We start from the raw sequence: 24295 nt of genomic DNA, 5'->3' as shown, positions 1-24295 counted from the left end.
CTATAGAAAAAGCAGGAAGATAACTCAGTCTTTGTTCTGGTATGACTGATTGAAATTTGTTTTATATTATTGATAGTTTAGAGTGGGGATCAGGAAACTTTTTCTGTAAAGGATCAGCTAATAAATGTTTTAGGGCTTGGGAGCCACATGGTCTCTGTAGCAATTAATCAACTCTGTCTTTACGTACAAAAGCAGCCCTGCGCAATATGTAAATGAATGGGTATGGCTGTATCTCAACAAAACTTTATAAAAACAGGCAGTGGACCAGATTTGGCCAATGGGCTGTAATTTGTTGGACCATAGTTTGCCAACCCTTGTTTTAGACTGTTTCTTTCATCTTCACAGGTCATTTATGGTAATCTCTTGGAAATGTCTAGGATTTTTGCAAATGGGGGGGTAACTTCTATTAGTTTTCTTTCATATAGGAGCTGTAGGAATTGGAAGTATATACCACAGACAAGCTTCCAGCTCTTTCCATCTGAAGTGCTGGTTTTCCTCCAATCACATACTTGAGGTACCTCACGCTTAGGTCACATTCATATTGCAGTCTGAGCCCTTGGCCTGCCCCTCAGGTCACACGATCCGCTGAGTTACCACAATTGGTGGCAGGAGTATTGGGGGGAATTATTCCTTCATCAGGACAACTAACAAAAAGCTAAATGTACACCGAAGAAATGGTAAGCCATGTAAATACATCCCGCCAACCCCCTGCTTCACTTCCCTGAGCTAGAACCTCCAAATGCTCATGATAATTCTACCATCTGCCATGTGAGAAAGTGTGATAGAGGGAACCAGCACGGATAGCGACCGTGGTCTTAAGTGATCGTGTACCTTCCTTTTGCAAGTTACATGAAAATATAGGGCCATCAGAACACATTGCTAGGGCCCCTCCCAAGGTCTGGGAAGGGGCTTGAGGGAGTGAGGGCTCTGGTGCTAATAACTTATGTCCCATAGCATGAATTCTATTAACTTCCTAGGGGACGGATGCTTGAACCTTACTTTTTTTGTGTGGAAAGGAAGCATGTATCCACTGAAAAAGGAAGTTGCAGCAAGCTGGGGCGAGGCATGCTTTGCAAAGGCCTGTTCCTTCTGGGGCTCCTGAACCCATACCTCACATGCAGCAGACTTCTTCACCTGCTTGTGAGTCTGAGCTGGTGGGAGGTGACACGTTTCGGCGTGTCCTTGGGCACCTGGAGTGAGTGTGTCTCATCTTGGCTAGATGAACTGGTGTGAAGAGGGCTAAACATTGCTGAAGTTCTTCACTGACTTAGAAACCCAGCCTGCTGCTGCTTCGGTCTGCCCCTGCGACTTCGGGCTGGACTTTGCATGTCGCCTGCTAGAGCCTGTTCTCTTGTGAGCTGACCTTGAAGCCAGAGGTCGCCCCAAGAGGTAGTTGCAGGGCCCTAGCGGGAGTGCTGAGGGTGTTGTACACAGAATCTGCTCATGTGAGTCATGGCAGGTAGCTGTATACTTTCTAATCGTCCTGTTATTTCACTTGGGAAGGCATTACCAGTAGTCACTCGAGCTTGTAAGAGCCAAAAGTGTACTGTCATCTCTCACTTGGTTCTCACTGCGTCCCCCTAAGAAACATCACGATCTCTTTTTTTCGGAGGAGGAATTTGAAGCACCAGAGGTCAAACCGCTTGCACCAAGTTGCTCGTTTGGTAAGAGGCAGTGCCACCTGGTCTCAGACCCAGGTTTCTTGGCTTCAGGGCCCAGGCTTGCGACCACTTCCCTGGACTACCCCCGATTCTCTTTTTCCAAGGCTTATGTGGGGCAAGGGGTCCAAGCATTCTCCATTCCTGACAGCTGTGGGGCTCTGTCCATCTGGACGAGGTGGGTCCACCCAAATGGGCCTAGCAGGGTGCCTGGTGCTTAGCAGATGCTCCTGGTTGGCTGCTGGCATGAATGAATGCATATGGCAGTCCTGGGAAAAGCCAAGAGAGTTTGGGCCAAGTGGAGGGCAGTACCTCTCACAGATCACGGTACAGTATTCTGCTAAGACTAGACGGAGGCCTGCAATTAAAACTTGTCACAGTTCTTTTTTTCTTTTCTTTTTTTTTTCAATTGTAAAGAGCAGTTGGTTTGCTTCTTTTTGGTTTAAGGAAAATCTTTAATCATAGGATATAAAGCAGTGTTTGTCAATTTTTAAAAATGATTGCCACCCTCCCTGAGCCTTTTTATACATCTTTTCCTTAACTACCGTCATTCCACCCCAATGAAACTTTAATGCCATGTACCATGTCCCTGTAGAGGACCATAAACCATTGGAATATATATCTAAGCTATTTTCGCCCCCAAGAACCAATTTTCTTGGTTCTTGCCCCTTTTGAGAATGCATGGTCTAAAGTGTTTATTCAGTTTCAGTAGCTGGTGACATGTGAAATGCTCATATACTTATAGAAATGAAAATGAAGTACTTGCCAGTGACAGCCCCTAATGACTATTAGCATATGGCAAAACAGTCAGCTCTGATGAACATGTGATTACAGCTGCCAGGAAATAGCTATTACATAAATGTGAGTCTAATGTGTTGGCTACAGAGGTGAGATGGGTGATGGTGAAGTTCATGGACACATGGCCTTGTGGCCTCGTCAGCTCTGCAGAGGCTGCACTGGTCTTAGACCTGTTTGTGCTCAGGGAACTGCCCAGCACTGTTAGAGAACACACTTGGCCCCGGAGACATCGTCTTAGTTGCTTTTGGGATTTCTTGCTGTGGACATTAGGCCATTGGTTTTTAGTCAAGTAGTGTGTTGATATGATTTTATTTTTACTTATTTTATTGTAGTAAAATATATACAACGTATAATTTGCCATTTTAACTCTTTAATTGTACAATCTAGTGACATTAATTACCTTCACAAAGTTGTACTCATATTACCACTACTTCCAAAACTTTTTCGTCATCTCAAAGAAAATCTCTGTACCCGTTAAACAGTAACTTCCCACTCTGTCCTCCCCCACCCCCTTTTCTTGTCTCTCTGAATTTGCCTATTCTAGGTATTTCATGGAAATGCAGTCAACCAATATGTGTCCTTTTGTGACTGACTAATTACACTCAGTATAATTTTTTTTTCAAGGTTCACTCATGTTGTAGCATATATCTGATATGATTTTTAAATGTATCTATATGTTAAATGTATTCACACATATTTCAGTTTTTTGGATGCAGATAATAAGATAGACATGCACAACCAATGGAGAGATTTATTATTTATTTTTCTCTTATTAAAGGAAGCTTATTATTTTTTTCTCTCCTTTGAACATCACCAACTTATAGCCAATAGGGGTGGTTGAGTCACAATAGGAAGGTTTCTCATTCTTTGACTACTATGCATATTTTAGTTTTGTTCTAGATCATAAAATACACATAAAATAATATCATAAAGTACATTTGGCAAGCCTGTAATACTTCTAAAGAATTCAGGTTTAAGTAAGTTGTAGGCAAGTGACTACTACACAGGATCCACAGTTTAAAAAAGTCTTTGAAATCCCACTGTGGAGGTTCACAATCAAGTAACAGTCCTCTGAGAAGAAACGAAGGGATTGTCATATGTATTTTTTTTTTTAATTTTTTAAAAAATTTTTTTGCGGTACGCGGGCCTCTCACTGCTGTGGCCTCTCCCGTTGAGGAGCACAGGCTCCGGATGCGCAGGCTCAGCGGCCATGGCTCACGGACCCAGCCGCTCCGCGGCATGTGGGATCTTCCCGGACCGGGGCCCGGCAGGCGGACTCAACCACTGCGCCACCAGGGAAGCCCTGTCATATTTAAAAACATTATTTTCTTGTATTCCATGATGCTCTGATTTTAAAATAATGTTTAAAAGTGAGAATTTGAACCTGTGTCAAACAGGCACCCGTGTAAAGCTTGGCAAACATGGGGAGGCCCGGAAGCCATTTCCAGCAATTTGGAGTTTTGAGGGAAGCAGGCTGGGCTGGTGGGGACCAGCGCCACCTACCTGGTCCGTATCCACATCACTGCCCCAATGGAGAGCACGGAAACTGGTCGTCAGGATGTGCGAAATTGGTTTTCCCTCTGTTTGCCTTTGAGTTTGATTAGAAGCAGGTGCTGATAGTAAGCTAGGAGAGAGCCCTACCTAACCAGGCGCAACCCTTAGGTTGTGGTTTGGTTTAGCAATGATCAGTGGTTCCCGTCTCTGGCTGTGCAGGAGAATCACCTGTAGAACTCTGACAAACAGGGAGGCCAGGATCACGCCCACAACCAATTAAATCAGGTGCTGGAGGTGGGGCTGAAGAGGGGTGGGAGTTGTGGTTTAAGGCTTCCCAGGCAATGATTTTTTTTCCCTGAGAGCCCCGAGTAGGGTCAGTACCTTGGATGCTGGCAGCCAAGGTAATCGCAGGACTCAGGTCCTTTTCAGGGCGCAGCGGGACACCCTGGAAAGAGCCAGCACCCTGCAGGGGGGCCAGCAGCAAATCCTGTCTAGATGCGGATTCACTAGCAGTTGGTAGAATTTTAGGAAGCTAGGAAGTTGAGTAAGGTAGGTTATTTTAGGAAGTTAAAATTCTAAATATGTTGAAATCCTAAATAGAGAGAAATACAGAATTAATATACTGAAAAATACTCTGATTGCTTTAATTAGTGCCCCAAAGTGAATTTTTTTATGAAGTCCCATCTGGGATTCCAGGACTGCAGGTATAAACACCTATTAGAAGAGCGCCGCCTAGTGCCAGACACTTCATATTACATCCTCATGAAGCGCTTTAGAATAATGTTATGGAAATACAGAACTTTGGAGCTGGGGGGCTTTGGAGGTTTTCAGGATAAACCCTATATCTCTCAGATGATGGAGTTGAGGTCTAGAGAGATTAATTAGCATAACGTCATCAACAAGAACTGGCTGACCATCAGCCGTGTGTGCTAATATGTAATCTCATTTCATGCTGACAACATGGAATCCAAGTTGGATGCATCTTCCATTTTACAGATGTGTAAACTGAGGCCCAGGAAGCTACATATCTTGCACTTTTTTAGAATTAGGAAATGGTGGAGGCAACATGAAAGCCAGCTTCTCCCTGGGTCCAAGTCCTGTGAGTTTTCCTTGATGCTGTGCTGTCCTGAAAGCAGAAATCAGCAGAACCATTGATGTACCTTTTCTCGTGCCCTGGGAGCTCATCTGTCTTCTCGAAGCTAAGTATGCGCCAGCTTTTAAGGTATGGCTCTGTTGTCCTTGTCCGTGAAACCTCCTCTACTTACTCAGGCTCATACCAACCCCACCCTTCTCTGAATTTGGGTATTTTATGAGCTCTTTCCCACCCCGCTTGGGCTTAATTGCTCTCTCCAAGCTTCATACCTCTTGCCTCTGTCACAAAGGCTTATACAGGAAAGCCATTCAGGAGGCGATGCCCCATGTGTATGCCTCCTGTGCGTCCCCTCCCTAGGTTAGGGGAGGAGCTGCTTCCCCTAGGGTCACTGTGAAGGGAGCCCTTGTTACTGACTCATGGTGCCACCCCAGGTCCCTATGGGAAAAGCAGGATTAGATTGAGTCCATGAGGTGAGCAGGACGGTCCAGTCACTGCTGAGCCTGTGGAGTCCGTTTCTGGTTCATTTCATCTCTGGCTCTGAGGTGCCTTGGGAAGGCTGTGTGCTTCCACTGGTATTTCATTGGATGTAAGTCCTGGAGATCATTACAGAACAGATGATTAAAATGACTGTTTTTCTTTTCGTGGAGAAATTAGGAGTCTGCCAAATTTTTTAGAAGCTCAAAATCTGCTAATCTATTAAACCTTTCTTCATTCCTTTTGTTCCTCCTTATCTAAAAAATGGGAGAAAGTGGAATGAGAGAGATTGCGCATACGTGTAATTGAGGCTACAAAGGCCCAGCAGTAATAAGGCTACTCCTGTACTGGTGGCTCATGAAGGCTTAGTTTTACACCTTTAGTGTGGAAATCTGAAATGTAAACTTTGATGCTGGTGGGAAGGTGAAGGAATGGTGTAGAAACGTATCCGTCCTATGTGTGGCATTAGATGGGAGATGAGGATGCAGAGAGCTTGGCTACATAATGTCCTGGTGGGAAGGTCCATCAGAAAGAAGCACACAAAAGATCCTGTTTTAAGGGCCCTGGGTGGAGGATCCTCCCTCCTCTGAGAGCTACTGTTTAGGCTTGCAAATGTTAAGAGAGGCCCTTAAGCCTGATTTATTTTAAAATTTATCTTAGGGACCTTTTTCAGGGGTAGAGAGAGGTTAGTAATTATTCCAAGAATGGTTTTGAAAATTTGCATTGCAAATACTGCTGAATGTCAGCAGGGGACTCAAAACTTTGACACCTTGTTGGAGCTCTTTGTGCTGATTAAATTCTTGTCTGCAGTCTAGAATTGGCAGCTTTTTCTCCTTAATTTTCATGCAGTAGTCAGTGTTGAAAGACTATTTCTTTGACAGTTGCCCTTGGGTAAAACTGGGCCTGGGCTTGTTATTTAGGGCGGTTAAGTGGAAGAGAATATTAATAAGGCAGACTCCAAGGTCTCCACTTAGTTCCAAAAATGTCAACCTTATCAATCACTTTTCAATATTTACTGCGGGCTTTAGTACATAATGGAAATTGGGAATTGGCAAATCCATTTCAGAGTTAAGAAGAGTAACTTTTAATGGTCTGATTAAAATAAGTTGAAATCCGTTTTTAAGATGAATTAGCTCTTCCCAGGAGATAAGGTTTTAGTGATAGTCATGTTTTTTTTCCCTCTTGGGAGATAACTTTGATTCAAGAACTGGCACCCCAGATTGTCAGAGCCCCTGCTGTGTTCTGCTTTAAGAAAGTAGTGTCTTTATTCCCGCCTTACCCCTAGGTACTTTATGACCTTTTTTTTTTTTTTTCCCTTAGATTCCATATATATGTGTTAGCATACGGTATTTGTTTTTCTCTTTCTCACTTACTTCACTCTGTATGACAGACTCTAGGTCCATCCACCTCACTACAAATAACTCAATTTCGTAAAATAGATAGCTAGTGGGAAACAGCCGCATAGCACAGGGAGGAGATCAGCTAGGTGGTTTGTGACCACCTAGAGGGGTGGGATAGGGAGAGTGGTAGGGAGGGAGATGCAAGAGGGAAGAGATATGGGAACATATGTATATGTATAACTGATTCACTTTGTTATAAAGCAGAAACTAACACACCATTGTAAAGCAATTATACTCCAATAAAGATGTTAAAAAAAAAAGAAAGAAAGAAAGTAGTGTCGATGATCTTGTGCTTCCATGGCCTCCAGGGGGTAGTGAATGTATCCAGCAACACAGCAAAATCCATCTTCACTCCCAATGTGCAAGTCGCAGGTCACCGTCCTCCAAAACAAAACAAAAAAACAAAACCAAAAAAAAAAACCCCAAACCCAAACCAACCCTAGTGACCACTGGTAATGGTTTGTAGCAAAAAATTGCCCTTGTGGGTAAGGTAATTTAAAAAAAATTTTTCATACATCCAGTCTAGTTTTTCTGTATTTTTGGTTGAAATAAGTAGGCATTATTTGCAGTCACATTTTCAAATGGTAAAAATCTCTGATCTAATGGAATGGCTGTAGAATAGGCTTTCCTTCCTATTGCTTTTGTCAAAAGAAAGCCAAGTCAAGAGTGGGAAGATGCAGTTGAATAAGTCTAGAGATCTAATGTCCAGGCATGATGACTATAGTTAACAATACTGTATTGAATTAGAGAAATTTGCTAAAAGAGTAGACATCACGCACACTAACTGTGATTCTGTGAGGAGCTGATATGTTAATTAGCTTGACTAAGTAATCATTTCACTGTGTATGTGTGTATCACGTCATCATGACGTATACCTTAAATATACTCAATTTTTATTTAAAAAATATTTTTAAAAGTTCAGGAAGAGAGAATGATAAAGTAAATCGTACACGATATAAACAATTAATGGATGTGGGTAAAATGTATATGGGTAAACAAGAGTTCCTTGCACTATTTCTGCAACTTTTTTGTAATTTTGAAATTGTATCAAAATTAAAAGATACCGTAAGATGCATATATATATATATATATATATATATATATATAGTGGGGAGGTGATGTACAAAGGTAAATTGAAATACTCAGACTTCAGTGGGAGAAATCTTTTGTTTCATGGTGGAACTCTACGGTCAGATATATAAGTGGATGCTTAGTTTGCAAGTGAAAGCCTTGTCCAGGACATAAAAAAAGGGCTAGTTTATAGTCAAATGTATGATATGCCTATAGTTATTTCAGTGCTTTTTAAAAAACCCAACACCATTGCATTAAAAACACTTCAGCCTAAACTGTGTAATTCCCTTAAGAAGGTAATGCAGCTCTGGAATCTCCGAGCCCATTTACAGAGTACATGTGACCTGTAATTTCACTGTAAGATCGAGTGAAAGGAAAGAATGGACGAGGTGTTTATTAAAAGACTACTCAGGGCAGCAGTGTTTAAGAGCTCTTTGTTTAAAACGTCAGATGACTCTGCCAGGAAGGAATTACCTTTCAGTTTCTTCCATGGCATTTTTGGCCAAAGGAAAGGACATGAACAAGCAGGCAGATAACCTACATGGGATTGTTTTCTTGGGGTGGTTGTCTCTGATGAGTAAGAACTTCTTTTTTAAAAAAATTACATCTAGCTCTGGTTTGTAGAATGAATATATATTTTATATGTAAGAACTTCTCTTTAAAAGCAAGGCACATGTAACTAAATCAAGATTGACAGTCTTAGGAAGCCCTTAATGGAAGCAGAAGGTTCAGAGACACAGGAGCCCAGATGGGGTGGACAGGAAGCTGAAAGGTGGGTGGGAGGCTGAGGCTGGGAGGGAGCTAGGAGGTCTTCCAGCTTCAGCTGATATGGTTAATGTTTTAGAAAATTCAGTGGTGACATCTTTCATGGATTAGAAAAAGAGTGGGAATCAGGCTGGATCAGCAGTTGCTATAATCCGAGAGAGACAATGGAAGCTGGACCTGAGGCAGTGATGGAGGGAAGAAAAGGTGAATTCGAGGCCTGTTTCAGAGGAAAATGGAGGGAATTAGATGACTCACTGGAGGCAAAGGATAAGGGAAGGAAAGGAGTTTGGAATGATAGATTCCAAACTTCTGTGGCTGAGATCTATAGGAAAAGTTTTCATATTTATATAAAATAGAACAAAAATAGAAACAGCCCTTACCTAACATGAAATGCACTCTATTTTCTATTCTGTTTTGTTTCCTGAAAAAATAAATTGCCGGTCTGGACTCACTAAATTGATTTCCTAACCCACTTGTGGTGTTTGAAAATGCAAGTGTGCAGTGAGCTCCAGTGTGTAGGCTGGGTGATTGGATGCTTTTAACAGGCCCCATTGGGACTCACTGCAGTAGGCAGGGTGAGGAGTGTCAAGTGTTAAGGGGGAAGCAGTTAAAACCCACCAGTCCCGCTTCCAGCAAAGCATCTGGGAGTTGTCTGTGGCGTATGTTATTGTTCCTTTTAGAAGATCCTTGGACTAAAAGATTTCCAGCTTCAAAAAAGAAAGGAAAATAAAAAGGAGGGAGGAAGGGAGAAGAGGAGAAATGAAAAAAGAGAAAAAGGATTGAAAACCATGTGGTTAGACTGTTGAGGCAAAGTTCTGAGCAGACCCAGACACAGGACTTCACTCCAGGCCACCTTCCATGTTGCTGCTAGAGTTCTTACTCTAAAAGCAGAGAGGGAGGAGTTCTGCCTGAGAGGGCGTAAGCACACTGGAACTATCTCTCCTATTGAATGTGACTATAAGCCTGGGAAAAAAATACGTGAAGCAACTATTTGAGGACTTTGAAGAGTAAACGGTAGTGGACAGATTGGAGAAGAAGACTAGAATTGGACGACAGCATTGTGATGGTGCTTTTAACATTTTTCTTCTAGTATTTCCTGGTCTGGACTCAAATCAGCCCCAAACCCAAAAGTGGCCATCAGTGTATTCAGAGAGAGTTCCAGAAGAGGCCTTCTATTTCTGGCTTGAGTAGGAGGAAAAGGGACTCCAAACACTCAAGAGTGCAAAAGTCCCCCGGTGTTTCTTAGTCTTTTCTCTGTTATCTTGAACCCCTGCCCCCAGGTAATCCCATGGTAAGAACAGCTGTGATAATAATGTGAGAACAGCAGGAACCTGCAGGCACCTAAAACTCTGAGGGAAGGAGGCATAAACTTTTGCTTTGATTGAGAGGAGTTGTAGTCCCAAGGGGGTTGGGGTGAATGCCATTTGTATTTTTCCCTCTCTGTTTTCCCACTGCCAGGCCCCAGATGTGAACCCAGTCACAAAAAGTCAGTGGCAGAGCAGGATAAATAATGACCCAGCTCTCTGGTTGAAAGACCGAGAAAGGGAGCCCCAGGGAACCTAAAAGCAAGTATCAGGGAGATAATGAAAAAAGAGGAGCTCAGGAAAGTGACCTTCAAAGTTTTTTATGAGCCCCTGGGCTCGCCACAAACTACACGCATGAATCTGATGCTAATCAGTATACCAAAGACTTTGAGAACGGAACAACAAGGTAGACCGCTGCCCAGGTTCCAGACTACCCACTGGGTGGTAGACATGCAGGGCCAATCCAAATGGCACAACAAAGGGCTTTGAAAATTGGACTGATATTGGAACCACAGCCCATAAAAGGCAGGTCAGAACTTGTGGCTTAAAGGGAACAGGTTAAATTGCCTGCTTAAACAAAAATGTCAACATTTTCTCTAATATTTAAACAAAATCCAGAGTCTTATAATTTTCAAAATGTCCAGGATATAAGCCAAAATTAGTTGACATACAATAAACTAGGAAGATTTCAACTTGCATAGGAAAAGACAAATCAGTAGACCCCAGGGCCAGGGTGATATTGACTGAATTTGTCAAATGCTTTAAAGCAGCTATTATAAAAAAAAGAAGTAAGGATGAACACTATTGAAGTGAATGGAAAGATAGAAAGTCTCAGAAAAGAAACAGAAGATATAAAGAAGAGCCAAATGAAAAATCTAGAAATGAAAAATACATCAGTCAAAATAAAAATCTTACTAGATGGGCTCAGTAGCAGAATGGAAATGATGGACCTAAATTCAAATGTACCAATAATTATATTAAATGTAACTGGCCTGATCACAGTGATTAAAAGACAGAGATTATCAGAATGGATACAAAAAACAAGACCCAACTAAATGCTGCCTGTACGAAACCCACCTTAATTATAATGCTATAGTTAGTTTAAAAGCAAAAGGATACAGAAACAAATATCATACAAACACTAATCAAAAGAAAGCCGTATTAACATTAGAGAAAGTAGAGGCCAAAGTAAAGAAAATAGCAAGGGATAAAGAAGGACATTATAATGATAAAAGGGTTGATTCATCCAGAAATGGAAAACGTATAGAGCTTCAAAATACATGAAGCAAAAACTGAGAGAATTGAAATAAGGAATGGAAAATCCTCTGTTGTAGTTGAAGACTTCAGCATTCCTTTTTTAGTAATCAATAGAACTGGTAGACTGAAAATCAGCAAAGCTATAGTGGAACTAAACAGCACCATCAACAACTAGTTCTAACTGACATTTTTAGAGTACTTTACCTAACTATAGCAGTATAGAGTACTCTACCTAACTATAGTACTCTACCTAACTATAGAGTACTCTACCTAACATATTCTTTTCAAGTACATATAAAACATTCACCAAGATAGGTAATACCCTGGGTCATAAAAATAACAAACGTAAGAGAATTGAAATCATATGATATATTTTCTGGCCATAATGGAGTTAAACTATAAATCAGTTACAGAAGGGTAACGGGAATATCTCCAAATGCTTGGAAATTAAACAACATGCTTTTAAATAATCCATATGTTGAAGAGGAATTCTCAAATGGAAGTTAGAAAATATTTTGAACTAAATTAAAAACAAATAAAAATCTGTGGGATGCAGTTGAAGCAATGCATGGAGAGAAATTTATAGTATTACATGTTTCTAAGAAAATAATCCATAATATAAACACCTGCCTTAAGAAACTAGAATAAAAAAGGAAAAACAAACTCAATCAAGTAGAAGGAAAGAAATGATAAAGATAAGGGTAAAAACTAATGAAATTGAAAACAGAGAAATAACGGAGTCGATATCAGTGAAACAAAATCTCATTCTTTGAAAAGGAAGATAATAAGCAACAATGACAAAGAAAAAGAGAAGACACTAATTGCCAACATCTGTAATGATAGAGGGGCTATCATGACAGACTCCACAGACATTAAATGAGTAATAAAAGAATACTATGAACAACTCTAGGTATATAAAATTGATAATTAGATGAAATGGGCCAGTCCCTTAAAAACCACAGATTACCAAAATTCACCCAAGATGAAATAGATAACCTGACTAGCCTTATTACTATAAATGTTATTAACTATGACTATTAAAGAAATTTGATTTGTAGTTAACAATCTTCTGAAGAAGGAATCTCCAGGCTCAGATGGTTTCCTGGTAATTCTGACAAACATTTAAAGACAAAATAAAAACATCAGAGGAGGGAATGCTTCCCAACTCATTTTATAGGACCAGCATTACCATGATATGAAACAAGACGGAGACAGGATACTATAGACCAATATGTCTCATGGACAAAGATGCTAAAATCCTCAGCAAAATATCAACAAATCAAATTCAGCAATCTATAAAAAGAATAATTCACCATGGCCAAGAGGGAATGCAAGGCTGGTTAAGTATTTGAAATTCACTTTGTGTAACTCACCACATTATCAGTCTGAAGAAAAACCACTTGATAATATCAATTGATATAGAAAAAACATTTGACAAAATTCAGCATCCATTTATGATTTAAAAAAACTTCTTAACAAACTAGACATTGGGGGGGATCGTCTTCACCTTGTTAAAGGGCAATGTGCAAAAACCTATAGCTAACATCATAATTAATGGTGAAGGACTTACATGCTTTCCCCCTAATACTGAGAAAAGGCAAAGTTGTCCACTCCTACCACCCCTATTGAAATACTTAACCAGTGCAATAAGGCAAAGAGGAATAAAGGGTGGGGTGGGGTGGGGGGGATATAGGTTGGGAAGGAAGAAAAAATTGTTCTAAGTAACAGACAACATTACTGGCTATGTAGAAAACCTCAGAGAATCTACAAAAACATAACCCCCCAAACCCCTAGAATTAATAAGTTTAATAAAGTTACAGAATACAAAGTCAAAACAAAAAAAATTATTTTTATTTCTATATACTAATAATAAATAGTTGGGAATGGAGAAGTTTAAAAAATATTTCCGGTAGCTCCAAAAAATATGAAATACTTATAAATTTAGCAGAAAACCATATACAGAATCTTTAGTTACAAACTACAAAACACTCATGAAAATAGAGAAGATCTAAACGATGACATAATAGGATCATGGGTTATAAGACTGAATGTAGTAAAGATGTCATTCTCCCAAAATTTATCTGTAGATTTAATGCATTTCCCATAATACTCCCTGAAAGATTTTTTGCAGATTTAGAAAAACTGCTTCTAAAATTTACATGAAAAGGCCAAAAGACAAGAATAGCCAAAACAATTTTTAAAAGGAAGAATGAAATTGTAGGAGTCATACTACCTGATTTTAAGACTTCTTATGAAGCTACAGTAATCAAGATACTGTGGTGTCGGCCAAAGGATAGATGGATAGATCAGTGGAACAGAATAGAGAATCCAGAAATAGACCCATGCAAACATAGCCAATTGATTTTTGGCAAATTTGCAAAAGCAAATAAAGATAGGATAGTCTCTTCAAACAATGGTATTAGATCCATTGGACATCTATGTGAAAAAAAAAATATCAATCTAAACCTCACAATTTATACAAAAGATATCTCAAAATGGAGCATATATCTAAATATAAAAAGTAAAACAAAAAATTTTTAGAAAAAATCATTGTGACTGAGTTGGGCAGAGGGCTCTCCCCCACTGTGTGTCTTGGAGAGTCTTTCGTTGCGTGCTTCTGTCCAGTAGATAATTGATGTGACTTCAGTGACGTACTTGATATGACTAATGTTCATTGAGCACCTACTCTGAGTCAGGCATTGCTCTAACTCAGTTCCTACAACACCCCTGAAAAGTAGGTACTACAGTCTTACTATCTTATTTTTGAGATGAGGCAACTGAAGCACAGAAAATTAATAAAAATGCCTCGAGTAAATTCCATGAGCAGCATAACACCCAAGGCCCTTGTCTCTTTTTACACCTGTGCTATTGTTACCCACCACTGTGTTCTGACATTCTCATCCTCCTCATCCTTCTTAGAAATGGAAATCACTAATTTTCGTGGTTCCTGTGACCCAGGCCATCTACTTTTTTTTTTTTTTACATCTTTATTGGAGTATAATTGCTTTACAATGGTGTGTTAGTTTCTGCTTTATAACAAAGTGAATCAGTTATACATATACATATGTTTCCATATCTCTTCCCTCTTGCGTCTCCCTCCCTCCCACCCCTCTAGGTGGTCACAAAGCACGGAGCTGATCTGCCTGTGCTATGCGACTGCTTCCCACTAGCTATCTATTTTACGTTTGGTAGTGTATATATGTCCATGCCACTCTCTCTTTTTTTTTTTTTTTTCCCCTGGGCGAGTTTTATTCACAGGCCCTCATTTACATTGGTGGTATTTTGCTGTGGAAGCTTAGTGAGACATTAACCCACTTAAATCTATTTAGTGCCATCTTGTGTCTGCAGTGGGTTTTGCAGGATGGAGTGCTTTAGCTTTAGGGCTAGGGTGCAAAAGATCTAGCCTGAAAGCTTTTGATTGTCACAATATTATGACAAATCAGTATGATCAGAAAGTTGAATTCCATTAGACGTGGACTTTCTGGTGACTTTCTTCCTCCAAAGTGGGCAGTTAATAGAACCTAGAAGGGAAACATCATAGAGCGAAAACTTATAGAAATTCTTACTTTGACTCCCTTTTTGTAGTGGTGCCCTGGCTTGCTGCGCTTTCTGCAGTACCAGAGGCCCTGAGCAGTTAGGGAGGAGACTTTCATTCCTGGCTTTTCAGCCTTGGGGGGAGGGTCTCCCCAAGGAATGTACCTTCCAGAGGCTGAACAGTCTACATGGACTTCCCTGTGCCATTTAGCTGATTTAGAAGATGCTAAATCTGCCTTGGATTTGCTTCCTCAGCAGTGGAACTTGAATGGGAAAAGGACTGTGGTACAAAGTCCTCTTCCCTGGAGATTTGCAAGTTTGTTTTGGAAGGGAGAGGAGGAAAGAAAAAGGGAAAGGGAAGAATGGGCAGAATGTGCTGAATTCTCAGAACTCTGTCATGAAGTGGGTGCTGTATCTTTCTGAAGGAGGGAGGGGTATGCCAAGAGGGATGGGCTAGTAAAAAAATTCTAAAAACCAAGAGAAGCACCTAACACTTTACAGTATACAGTCTTATTTGCTTCCTTTTTGTATATTTCTTTACTTCCCAATTATAAAATTAATAGATGCTCATAATGAAAATCAGCGAAAAGTAGAAGAAAATACATCCAAAGAACATATAACCAATCATAGTGCTTAATACGTCATGGGTTTCCCTTTCCTTCTGTGCTTGAGATTTTAGTGTTTTACTGAATTACATAATCGTTATAAGTTTCCACTTTTAATTATTTTATCAGAAACGGTTCACAGGTTAGGACATAGCTTTGATAAATTGCTGTGTATGCCGAGTTCTAGATCTGATACATATTTAGATTTCAGTTGATAGTTTGATGTTATAGATGACACTCCAGTGAGTATCTTTGCTTCATCCTTTTTTTCCCCCCTTTAACTTAGGGTTATTTCCTTAGGATAGATTCCCGAAATCACATTGGCTTGGGAAGAGCCTAGAGAGGACTTCCAGGCTCTGAGTACAGACACGGAGGAGCCCGCCTGCCCTGGCTGGAGGTGGACTCCGCCACTTGGTAGTGATGGGATTTGGGGGCACATTCCTTTACTTTTCAGAGCTTCAGTTTTTCCCTCTGTCAGACGGGAGTTATAATACCTGCCTCACAGCAGGGCTCTTGTATTAATGACACGTATAAAGTCCCACCCTCGGACCTTCGGACATGGTAGACACTAAATGGTAACTATTTTTAAAACAACTACAGCATTAAATAACCTTATTATAGGACTTGTACCAACTTGCCCCACCACCAGGAATGTATGAAGTTACTGGTTTAACCTCTCCAGCAATTGATAACCTAATCATTTCTTTAAAAAATATCTTTCATGATTTAAGTGAAAATTCTACCTCATTATTGTTTTAATTTGCATTTTTATTATAGTAAGAATGAACAACTTTGTTATTGTAAACCAGCTTGTCATCTCTCTTATGAAATGCTTTTAGTTTTTTTCTATTGCCATTTAGTATTTTCTTATCAACTTGTATGAATTGTTTATACAATAAATCATTTAAACCTTTATCATATATGCTGTCATATTATTTATCTAGTATTATATTTTTATATCAAACTTTGATTTCCTTTGTATGTTACATACTTATTTCTCATTAAGATGAGAAAGTGGTTATAATTGTGATCTCTTCATTATAAATTCTGTAGATGGGTTTTTTATTGGGTCTATAATATTTCTTGCAAATAGTGACAGTATTATATATTCATTTCTAAATATCCTACCTTTAATTATTTTTCATATCTTATTAAATTTGCTTGAAAGCCTGTAGCATGGTACTAAATAATCATGAGATTAATGGGCATCATTTTAAAATTTTTTCTGATTTTAATAGGAGTATCTCCAGTGTTTCACCATTAAATAGAATATGAAACTGTTATTTTCAAAAATGTACAGTTTATTGTGTCAAGGATATGTTCAATTAAGTGTTTAAAATTTTGAGTTTTTACTTCTAAAATATAGCAGAGGGAGGAACACTCCCAAACTCATTCTACGAGGCCACCATCACCCTGATACCAAAACCAGACAAAGATGTCACAAAAAAAAGAAAACTATAGACCAATATCACTGATGAACATAGAAGCAAAAATACTAGCAAATGGAATCCAACAGCACATTAAAAGGATCATACACCATGATCAAGTGGGGTTTATTCCAGGAATGCAAGGATTCTTCAATATACGCAAATCAATCAATGTGATGAACCATATTAACAATTGAAGGAGAAAAACCATATGATCATCTCAATAGATGCAGAAAAAACTTTCGACAAAATTCAACACCCATTTATGATAAAAACTCTCCAGAAAGTAGGCATAGAGGGAACTTACCCCAACATAATAAAATATATGATAAACCCACAGCCAACATCATTCTCAGTGGTGAAAAACTGAAACCATTTCCACTAAGGTCAGGAAGAAGACAAGGTTGCCCACTCTCACCACTATTATTCAACATAGTTTTGGAAGTTGTAGCCACAGTAATCAGAGAAGAAAAAGAAATAAAAGGAATCCAAATCAGAAAAGAGGAAGTGAAACTGTCACTGTTTGCAGATGACTTGATATTATACATAGAGAATCTCAAAGATGCTACCAAAAAACTACTAGATCTAATCAAATAATCTGCTAAAGTAGCAGGAAATAAAATTAATGCACAGAAGTCTCTTGCATTCCTATACACTAAGGATGAAAAATCTGAAAGAGAAATTAAGGAAACACTCCCATTTACCATTGCAACAAAAAGAATAAAATACCTAGGAATAAACCTACCTAAGGAGACGAAAGACCTGTATGCAGAAAACTATAAGACACTGGTGAAAGAAATTAAAGATGATACCAACAGATGGAGAGATATACCATGTTCTTGGATTGGAAGAATCAACATTGTGAAAATGACTATACTACCCAAAGCAATCTACAGATTCAATGCAATTCCTATCAAACTACCAATGGCATTTTTCACAGAACTAGAGCAAAAAGTTTCACAAATAGTATGGAACCACAAAAGACCCCGAATAGCAAAAGCAATCTTAAGAAAGAAAAACAGAGCTGGAGGTATCAGGCTCCCTGACTTCAGACTATACTACAGAGCTACAGTAATCAAGACAGTATGGTACTGGCACAAAACCAGAAATATAGATCAATGGAACAGGATACAAAGCCCAGAGATAAACCCATGCACATATGGTCACCTTATCTTTGATAAAGGAGGCAAGAATATACAGTGGAGAAAAGACAGCCTCTTCAATAAGTGGTGCTGGGAAAACTGGACAGCTACATGTAAAAGAATGAAATGAGAACACTCCCTAACACCATACACAAAAATAAATTCAGAATGGATTAAAGACCTAAATGTAAGGCCAGACACTATCAAACTCTTAGAGGAAAACATAGGCAGAACACTCTATGACATAAATCACAGCAAGATCCTTTTTGACCCACCTCCTAGAGTAATGGAAATGAAAACAAAAATAAACAAATGCGACCTAATGAAACTTAAAAGCTTTGCACCGCAAAGGAAACCATAAACAAGACAAAAAGACAACCCTCAGATTGGGAGAAAATATTTGCAAATGAATCAACGGACAAAGGATTAATCTCCAAAATATACAGTCAGCTCATACAGCTCAATATCAAAAATGCAACCAAATCCAAAAATGGGAAGAAGCTCTAAACAGGCAATTCTCCAAAGAAGATAATGCAGATGGCCAATAAACACATGAAAGGATGCTCAACATCACTAATCATTAGAGAAATGCAAATCAAATCTATGATGAGGTATCACCTCACACCAGTCAGAATGGCCATCATCAAAAAATCTACAAACAATAAATGCTAGAGAGGGTGTGGAGAAAAGGGAACCATCTTCCACTGTTGGTGGGAATGTAAATTGATACAGTCACTATGGAGAACAGTATGGAGGTTCCTTAAAAACTAAAAATGGAACTACCATATGACTCAGTAATCCTACTGCTGGGCATATACCTGGAGAAAACCATAATTCAAAAAGAGTCATGTACCAAAATGTTCATTGCAGCTCTATTTACAATAGCCAGGAGATGGAAACAACTTAAGTGTCCATCATCAGATGAATGGATAAAGAAGATGTGGCACATATATACAATGGAATATTACTCAGCCATAAAAAGAAACGAAATTGAGCTATTTGTAGTGAGGTGGATGGACCTAGAGACTGTCATACAGGGTGAAGTAAGTCAGAAAGAGAAAAACAAGTACCGTATGCTAACACAAATATATGGAATCTAAAAAAAAAAATGGTTCTGAAGAACCTAAGGGCAGGACAGGAATAAAGATGCAGACATAGAGAATGGACTTGAGGTAATGGGGAGGGGGAAGAGTAAGCTGGGAGAAAGTGAGAGAGTGGCATGGACATATATACACTACCAAATGTAAAATGGATAGCTAGCGGGAAGCAGCCACGTAGCATAGGGAGATCAGCTCTGTGCTTTGTGTCCACCTAGAGGGGTGGGATAGGGAGGGTGGGAGGGAGACGCAAGAGAGAGGAGATATGGAGATATATGTTTATGTATAGCTGATTCACTTTGTTATACAGCAGAAACTAACACACCATTGTAAAGCAGTTATACTCCAATAAAGATGTTAAAAAATAAATAAATAAAATAGATCCCCCCCAAAATTTTGAATTTTTACATATTTAGGAGCATACTTTTTCTCAGAATGGTGATGTGGTTTTGTCATTTGATCTTTTGTTGGTTAGTATAATAGTGAGTTTTCTAACATAACACATATAGTGGTATGCTTGGAATTAGTGTACACTCACTATTTTGTGCTTTGCTCTTTTCAGTCATTGCCATTTTATCTGGACTGTTCCCACGACCTACGTATAAAGTTGTGTGTATGTGTGTGTGTGTAAAGCATAAAAGAAAGAATGTAAGAAAACATATCAACATGTTAAGAATAATTCTTTAAACTATGAGATTATGAATTATTTTCATTTTACACCTCTTGTTGTCAGTTTTCTAAAATAAGATATCCTAATATTACCAGAAAAAGAAGTGTTACCTAAAAATGCCAATGCCATGCCAATTAATTATGGCTGCAGTAAGATAGGAGGTCAGACCTGATTCAAGGAAGCCTATTTACTTAAGAGTATGTAACTTCTGTTTATTCATATTCTAGAATCCAAATTATTTTGATACCAAGGGAACTGAAAAAATAGAGTTAATATATATTTTTTTAAAAGTAATAATGTGGCTTTTTTTTGGTTTTGTTTTGTTTTGGGTTTTTATGTTGAATAATAATAATCTGTGGTGACTATATTTTTCTTAACTAAGAATTTAGGACTTGGTATCAACAATTTTTTTACGATTTCTTTTTTTTAATTTTTTTATTGCAGTAAAAGTCACATAATAGAAAACATACTATTTTAACCATATTTAAATGTACTCAGTGGCACTAAGTACATTCACATTGTTTTTCAACCCTCACCATCATCCATCTCTAGAATTTTTCACCTTCCTAAGCTGAAACTCTGTCCCCATTAAACACTAACCTCCCCATTCCCCCTTCCCACCCCCACCCTCTGTTTTCATGATTTCTGACATTTTAAAACCTGAAAGTCTTTAAAAGGATTACAAATAATATTTAAATACATATTTATTCCTTATCTTAAGGGTTCAAATTGTATTGGCTCAAAATGGTTCCATAGTGTCAGGGACCTGCCTGACCATAGGCTGGGGCACCAGACAAGTTGTTTTTAGAAACTTCATGCACCCTCTTGGCCCCAGCGGGAGGCCACAACCCAGACACCATCTCATGGATATCTCTGCCTCGTCTGAGACTACATACAGATATAGAAACGTAAAAACATGCATTCGTACATCAAGGCACAGAGAAACAACAATCACTGGATTTGGTGCCTTAATTGCATCTTCCAGACACCAGGATAACCCTTATTTCTTCTGGAGTGATCAACACTTTCTGCAATGAGATTGTGCTAATTTCAGAGCTCAGGGATTCTCTGCAGATTTGGTTCTTAACATACAGTGTACTTAAAGTGTGAAAATCTCACTTGACATTATGATCATTGGAGGTTATATTTACATATAAACCATAACGTCTCCTTGCTTCTTTTTCTCTTCTGTAGCTTTGGGCCAGATTATGTTGTATGTGGATGGGATGAACGGAGTAATAAACCACAATGAAACCATTCAGTGGCTGTACACGCTCATTGGGTCAAAGGTAAGAGGAGGTTATGATTGAACATTTTATTCAGTTTGCATATTATACACCTGCCTTTTTACCCTGTTACCCTCTCTGAGATGGTTTTGCAGAAAGAAGTCCTATTCAGCTTTGTTCCTGCCCTGTCACAGTACAAATAAGGACTACTGTTTTATAGATTAAAAAAAAAAAAAGTCAAATTGCAAAGAACTTACGAATTTTTAATGTATTTTAATTTTTTCCTTTTAAGCATTAATCAAATGCTTTTGGCACCTCTGGTTTTTAATGTTTAATTAAAACATTATGCCATGGATAGAGTATTAATATTACCCGCTGTATTTCATGTTTAATACTTTCAGTTACTTAAGTACATACTTATATGTTATACCTATGTATATGCATATTCCTATGTATAGATGAATGAATTTGAGATTGCCTTTCAGCTCTGCCATCAATTATAAAAGTGACCAACATTTATTAACAATTTACCTAGGCACCAGGCACCATAGTAGGTGCTTTTCAAGCATTATCACCTTTAATCCACATAAGACCACTCTAAGGTAAATAATGCTATCCCCATTTTGTAGTTGAGGAAATAGTGCTTGGTTATGAGAATCTATCTAATTTCCCCCACGGATCTTGGCCTACGTCTGGCTGGCCGTGCCTCGGCTGTGAGTGCCCACACTCTGGGGGTGCTGCCTTAAGGAGGAAGATCCACCCTGGTACCCAAGGGGTGCTGGAAGCTGAGTGAGGCTCTGGTGTGGTCTTCTCTGGATTCAGGTGGGACCGGGAGGTACCTGGCTGGGGGCGGGGCGGCGTGGATTTGGAGGAAGTAAGAAGGGATCCTGTCCTGAGCAGATGCTACTGAACCCAGGCTGAAGTATGGTCAGCTTGTGGGGTGAGGCACCATAGCAGAGAGCACGGTGACTAGAGGAGGCAACGGGGTCAGGCAGGGAGGGCATCGAGGGCCTCCGTGGGGAATTGCAGCCTGACTTCGGTCACAGAATCAACATAGCTTACCAGGGATCCCTGCAGAGCCTGTGGTCATCCCAGGCTTCCCATCCCTATGTTCACTGCCACCCCCAGTTAGGCGAGCCTGCTAAGGCTGGCAGGCACCAGTGCCATGCTCTTAAGCAATGAGTCACATCCCTTGGCCTCGCTTCTCAAAGTACCTGCTTCCTGAGGACCCTGCTGTATTTCAGGAGCACTCAGCCTTGATTTGACTTTATGACAAGAATAGACCTAGTTGAGGCTGTATCTTCCTTCCAGACTTGGTGATGGTGCCCTCGTGTGGGTGGGAGGGCCTTTCCCCTCTGGATGGCTTCGGTGTGCAATACCCACTGGGTCCCAGGTCCTTGGTTGCCCTTACATCTTCCTCTCAATTTTCCTTTTCCCAATATTATTGATGATAGAATCCCCCCAGTCCTGTTTTATAATAGAAACAGCCATGGTTTCTCTTAGGAGACTGAAAATCTGTTCTTCTTTTTAAAAATTTGGCTCTGTTTTCTATGGAAAATGGATATGGCTCTATTTACAAACTGCTGTAGGTGACCTTACAAGCTGAGTGGAATTCTGGGCCTAATAGGCTGATTTAGCCAGGCTGAGGGATGATGTGTATCTCATATCCTGTTTCAGCGTTTTCTGATTTTTCTGTCCTTCTGCTGGGAGCCTTCCCTAACCTTCATGTTCATTTGGAAGCTGCTCCCTCCCCTGTGCTCTCTGCATGGTCTCGAGGACCCCAAAAGCTAGGGAGATGGGAGAGTTTGCAATAAAAACTGACTTTATTATGGTCATCATAAAACGTCAACAAGCAGCCCTATTTCCAAAAGGGAATAAAACCTAGCAGCTATGCTTGTGATAGGAAAAGTGACAACCTTTTAGCTCATCACCAGGAAGGGAATAGAGGGAGGGCAAGGTCCCGGTGGTGGGAGTGGGAGGGGAGAGAGGATGGCAAAGGCAGGAAGAAGAGAAGAGAGAGAGGGGAAAGGGTGAGAGAAGAGACCATGGGCTAGGAAGAAAAAGAGATGAGAAAAAGGACGTGGGCCTAACAGAAGTGCCTCTGTCCACTCAGTAGATGGGAGGAAGGCTCAGAGCCTTCAGTGTTGCAACAGCATCCTGTCAGTTTTTCTTTGGAATCATTCTGCAAGGAAAAGGAATGCACAGGGACATCCTTACTGACTTCTAAATACCATGGAGAAATCACAAAATTAAAAGTCCTTAAGAATGAGTTTGTAGGAATTATGCTTCCCCCACTTCTTTCCCTGTGTAGCACACACAGCGTTTGGGACCTTGGGCATCTCTCCTCGGGGCCTCTGTCTCCCCAGCCACCTGGGGCACCAGCCTCTTCCCCAGCCACTTGGGGCATCAGCATCAGATCAGTGCACGTTTCTTTCTCCATCGTTCATTTTCCAGAAGGAAGGTCCACAATAGTCTCCAGCTCTTGTGTTCAATACCAGGCCAGTCACCCTGAGGAAAAGAAAATAGAGTCAAGGGTCAGCCTAAGCCTTGGAGCTTATGGCGTTGTTAGAAAGGGGACCGTAGGTGACGCTCGCAGCCCGTGTCCACTCTGTGATGTCAGAGGAAGGTCTTGCCTGACCCTGCATGGGGTGCTCGGTTCCAGGCTAGTGGCTGAAAGTCAGCAGTGGTAGCAGCCACCGAGTTTATCTTCAGTGCAGTTCTAATGAGATCACTTGTCTTTACAAAACCAGTATGGTGGTCTCAACACTCCCCCTCACCCCCATGACTGGACAGTGAGGAATCTGCAAAGACGAATGGATGCACCAGCATGAAACCCTTAGGTTTTGAGAAGGAAGCCTCGGGCCCCTCCTTCAACATTCAGATTGGTCAGTACAGCCACAGTGGTTTTCCTGGTTCAAATTAAATTAAGAAATCAGGAAAGCCAGGGGTCCTAGGGTTTTCTTTTGATGAAGATTTCTCGGAACCTAAAGAACAGGAACCATGAGGTCCTGTTGTTTTCACCTTAAACAGGCACAGAGTTGATAATGGAATCCTGGATTAGAGAAACCTTGTCATTCTATTTCATAATTCTTCATTTTCCTTCCATGAAAGGCAATAAGATGTGAGTCTGCCAGAGGGCCATTATGCAATATTTGCAGATATTTGAGTCTTACAGACAGAGGAGAAAATGTTACATTTGCAGCTAAATAACTACTTTTTAAAAGAAAGAAAAAGTGTTTTCAATAACATGTTTCATTCTATTTACAAAAATCCATCTTTA

At 39.9% G+C, this 24295-nt stretch overlaps 1 protein-coding gene across 2 annotated transcripts in view; it reads left to right on the top strand.

Annotated features, from left to right (window-relative positions):
• FHOD3 (formin homology 2 domain containing 3) overlaps positions 1-24295 on the top strand; it is a 494793-nt gene that overhangs the window by 256075 nt on the left and 214423 nt on the right. For both annotated transcript variants that reach the window (XM_065890566.1, XM_065890567.1), the window contains exon 6: positions 20984-21078. In XM_065890566.1, the coding sequence (XP_065746638.1) occupies positions 20984-21078 (95 nt within the window). The remainder of the gene's footprint in view (positions 1-20983; positions 21079-24295) is intronic.

The sequence above is a fragment of the Phocoena phocoena genome, chromosome 13, assembly GCF_963924675.1.
Source record: "Phocoena phocoena chromosome 13, mPhoPho1.1, whole genome shotgun sequence".
In the NCBI taxonomy this organism is placed as follows: Eukaryota; Metazoa; Chordata; class Mammalia; order Artiodactyla; family Phocoenidae; genus Phocoena; species Phocoena phocoena.
This window is presented reverse-complemented; position numbering and strand designations above follow the sequence as displayed.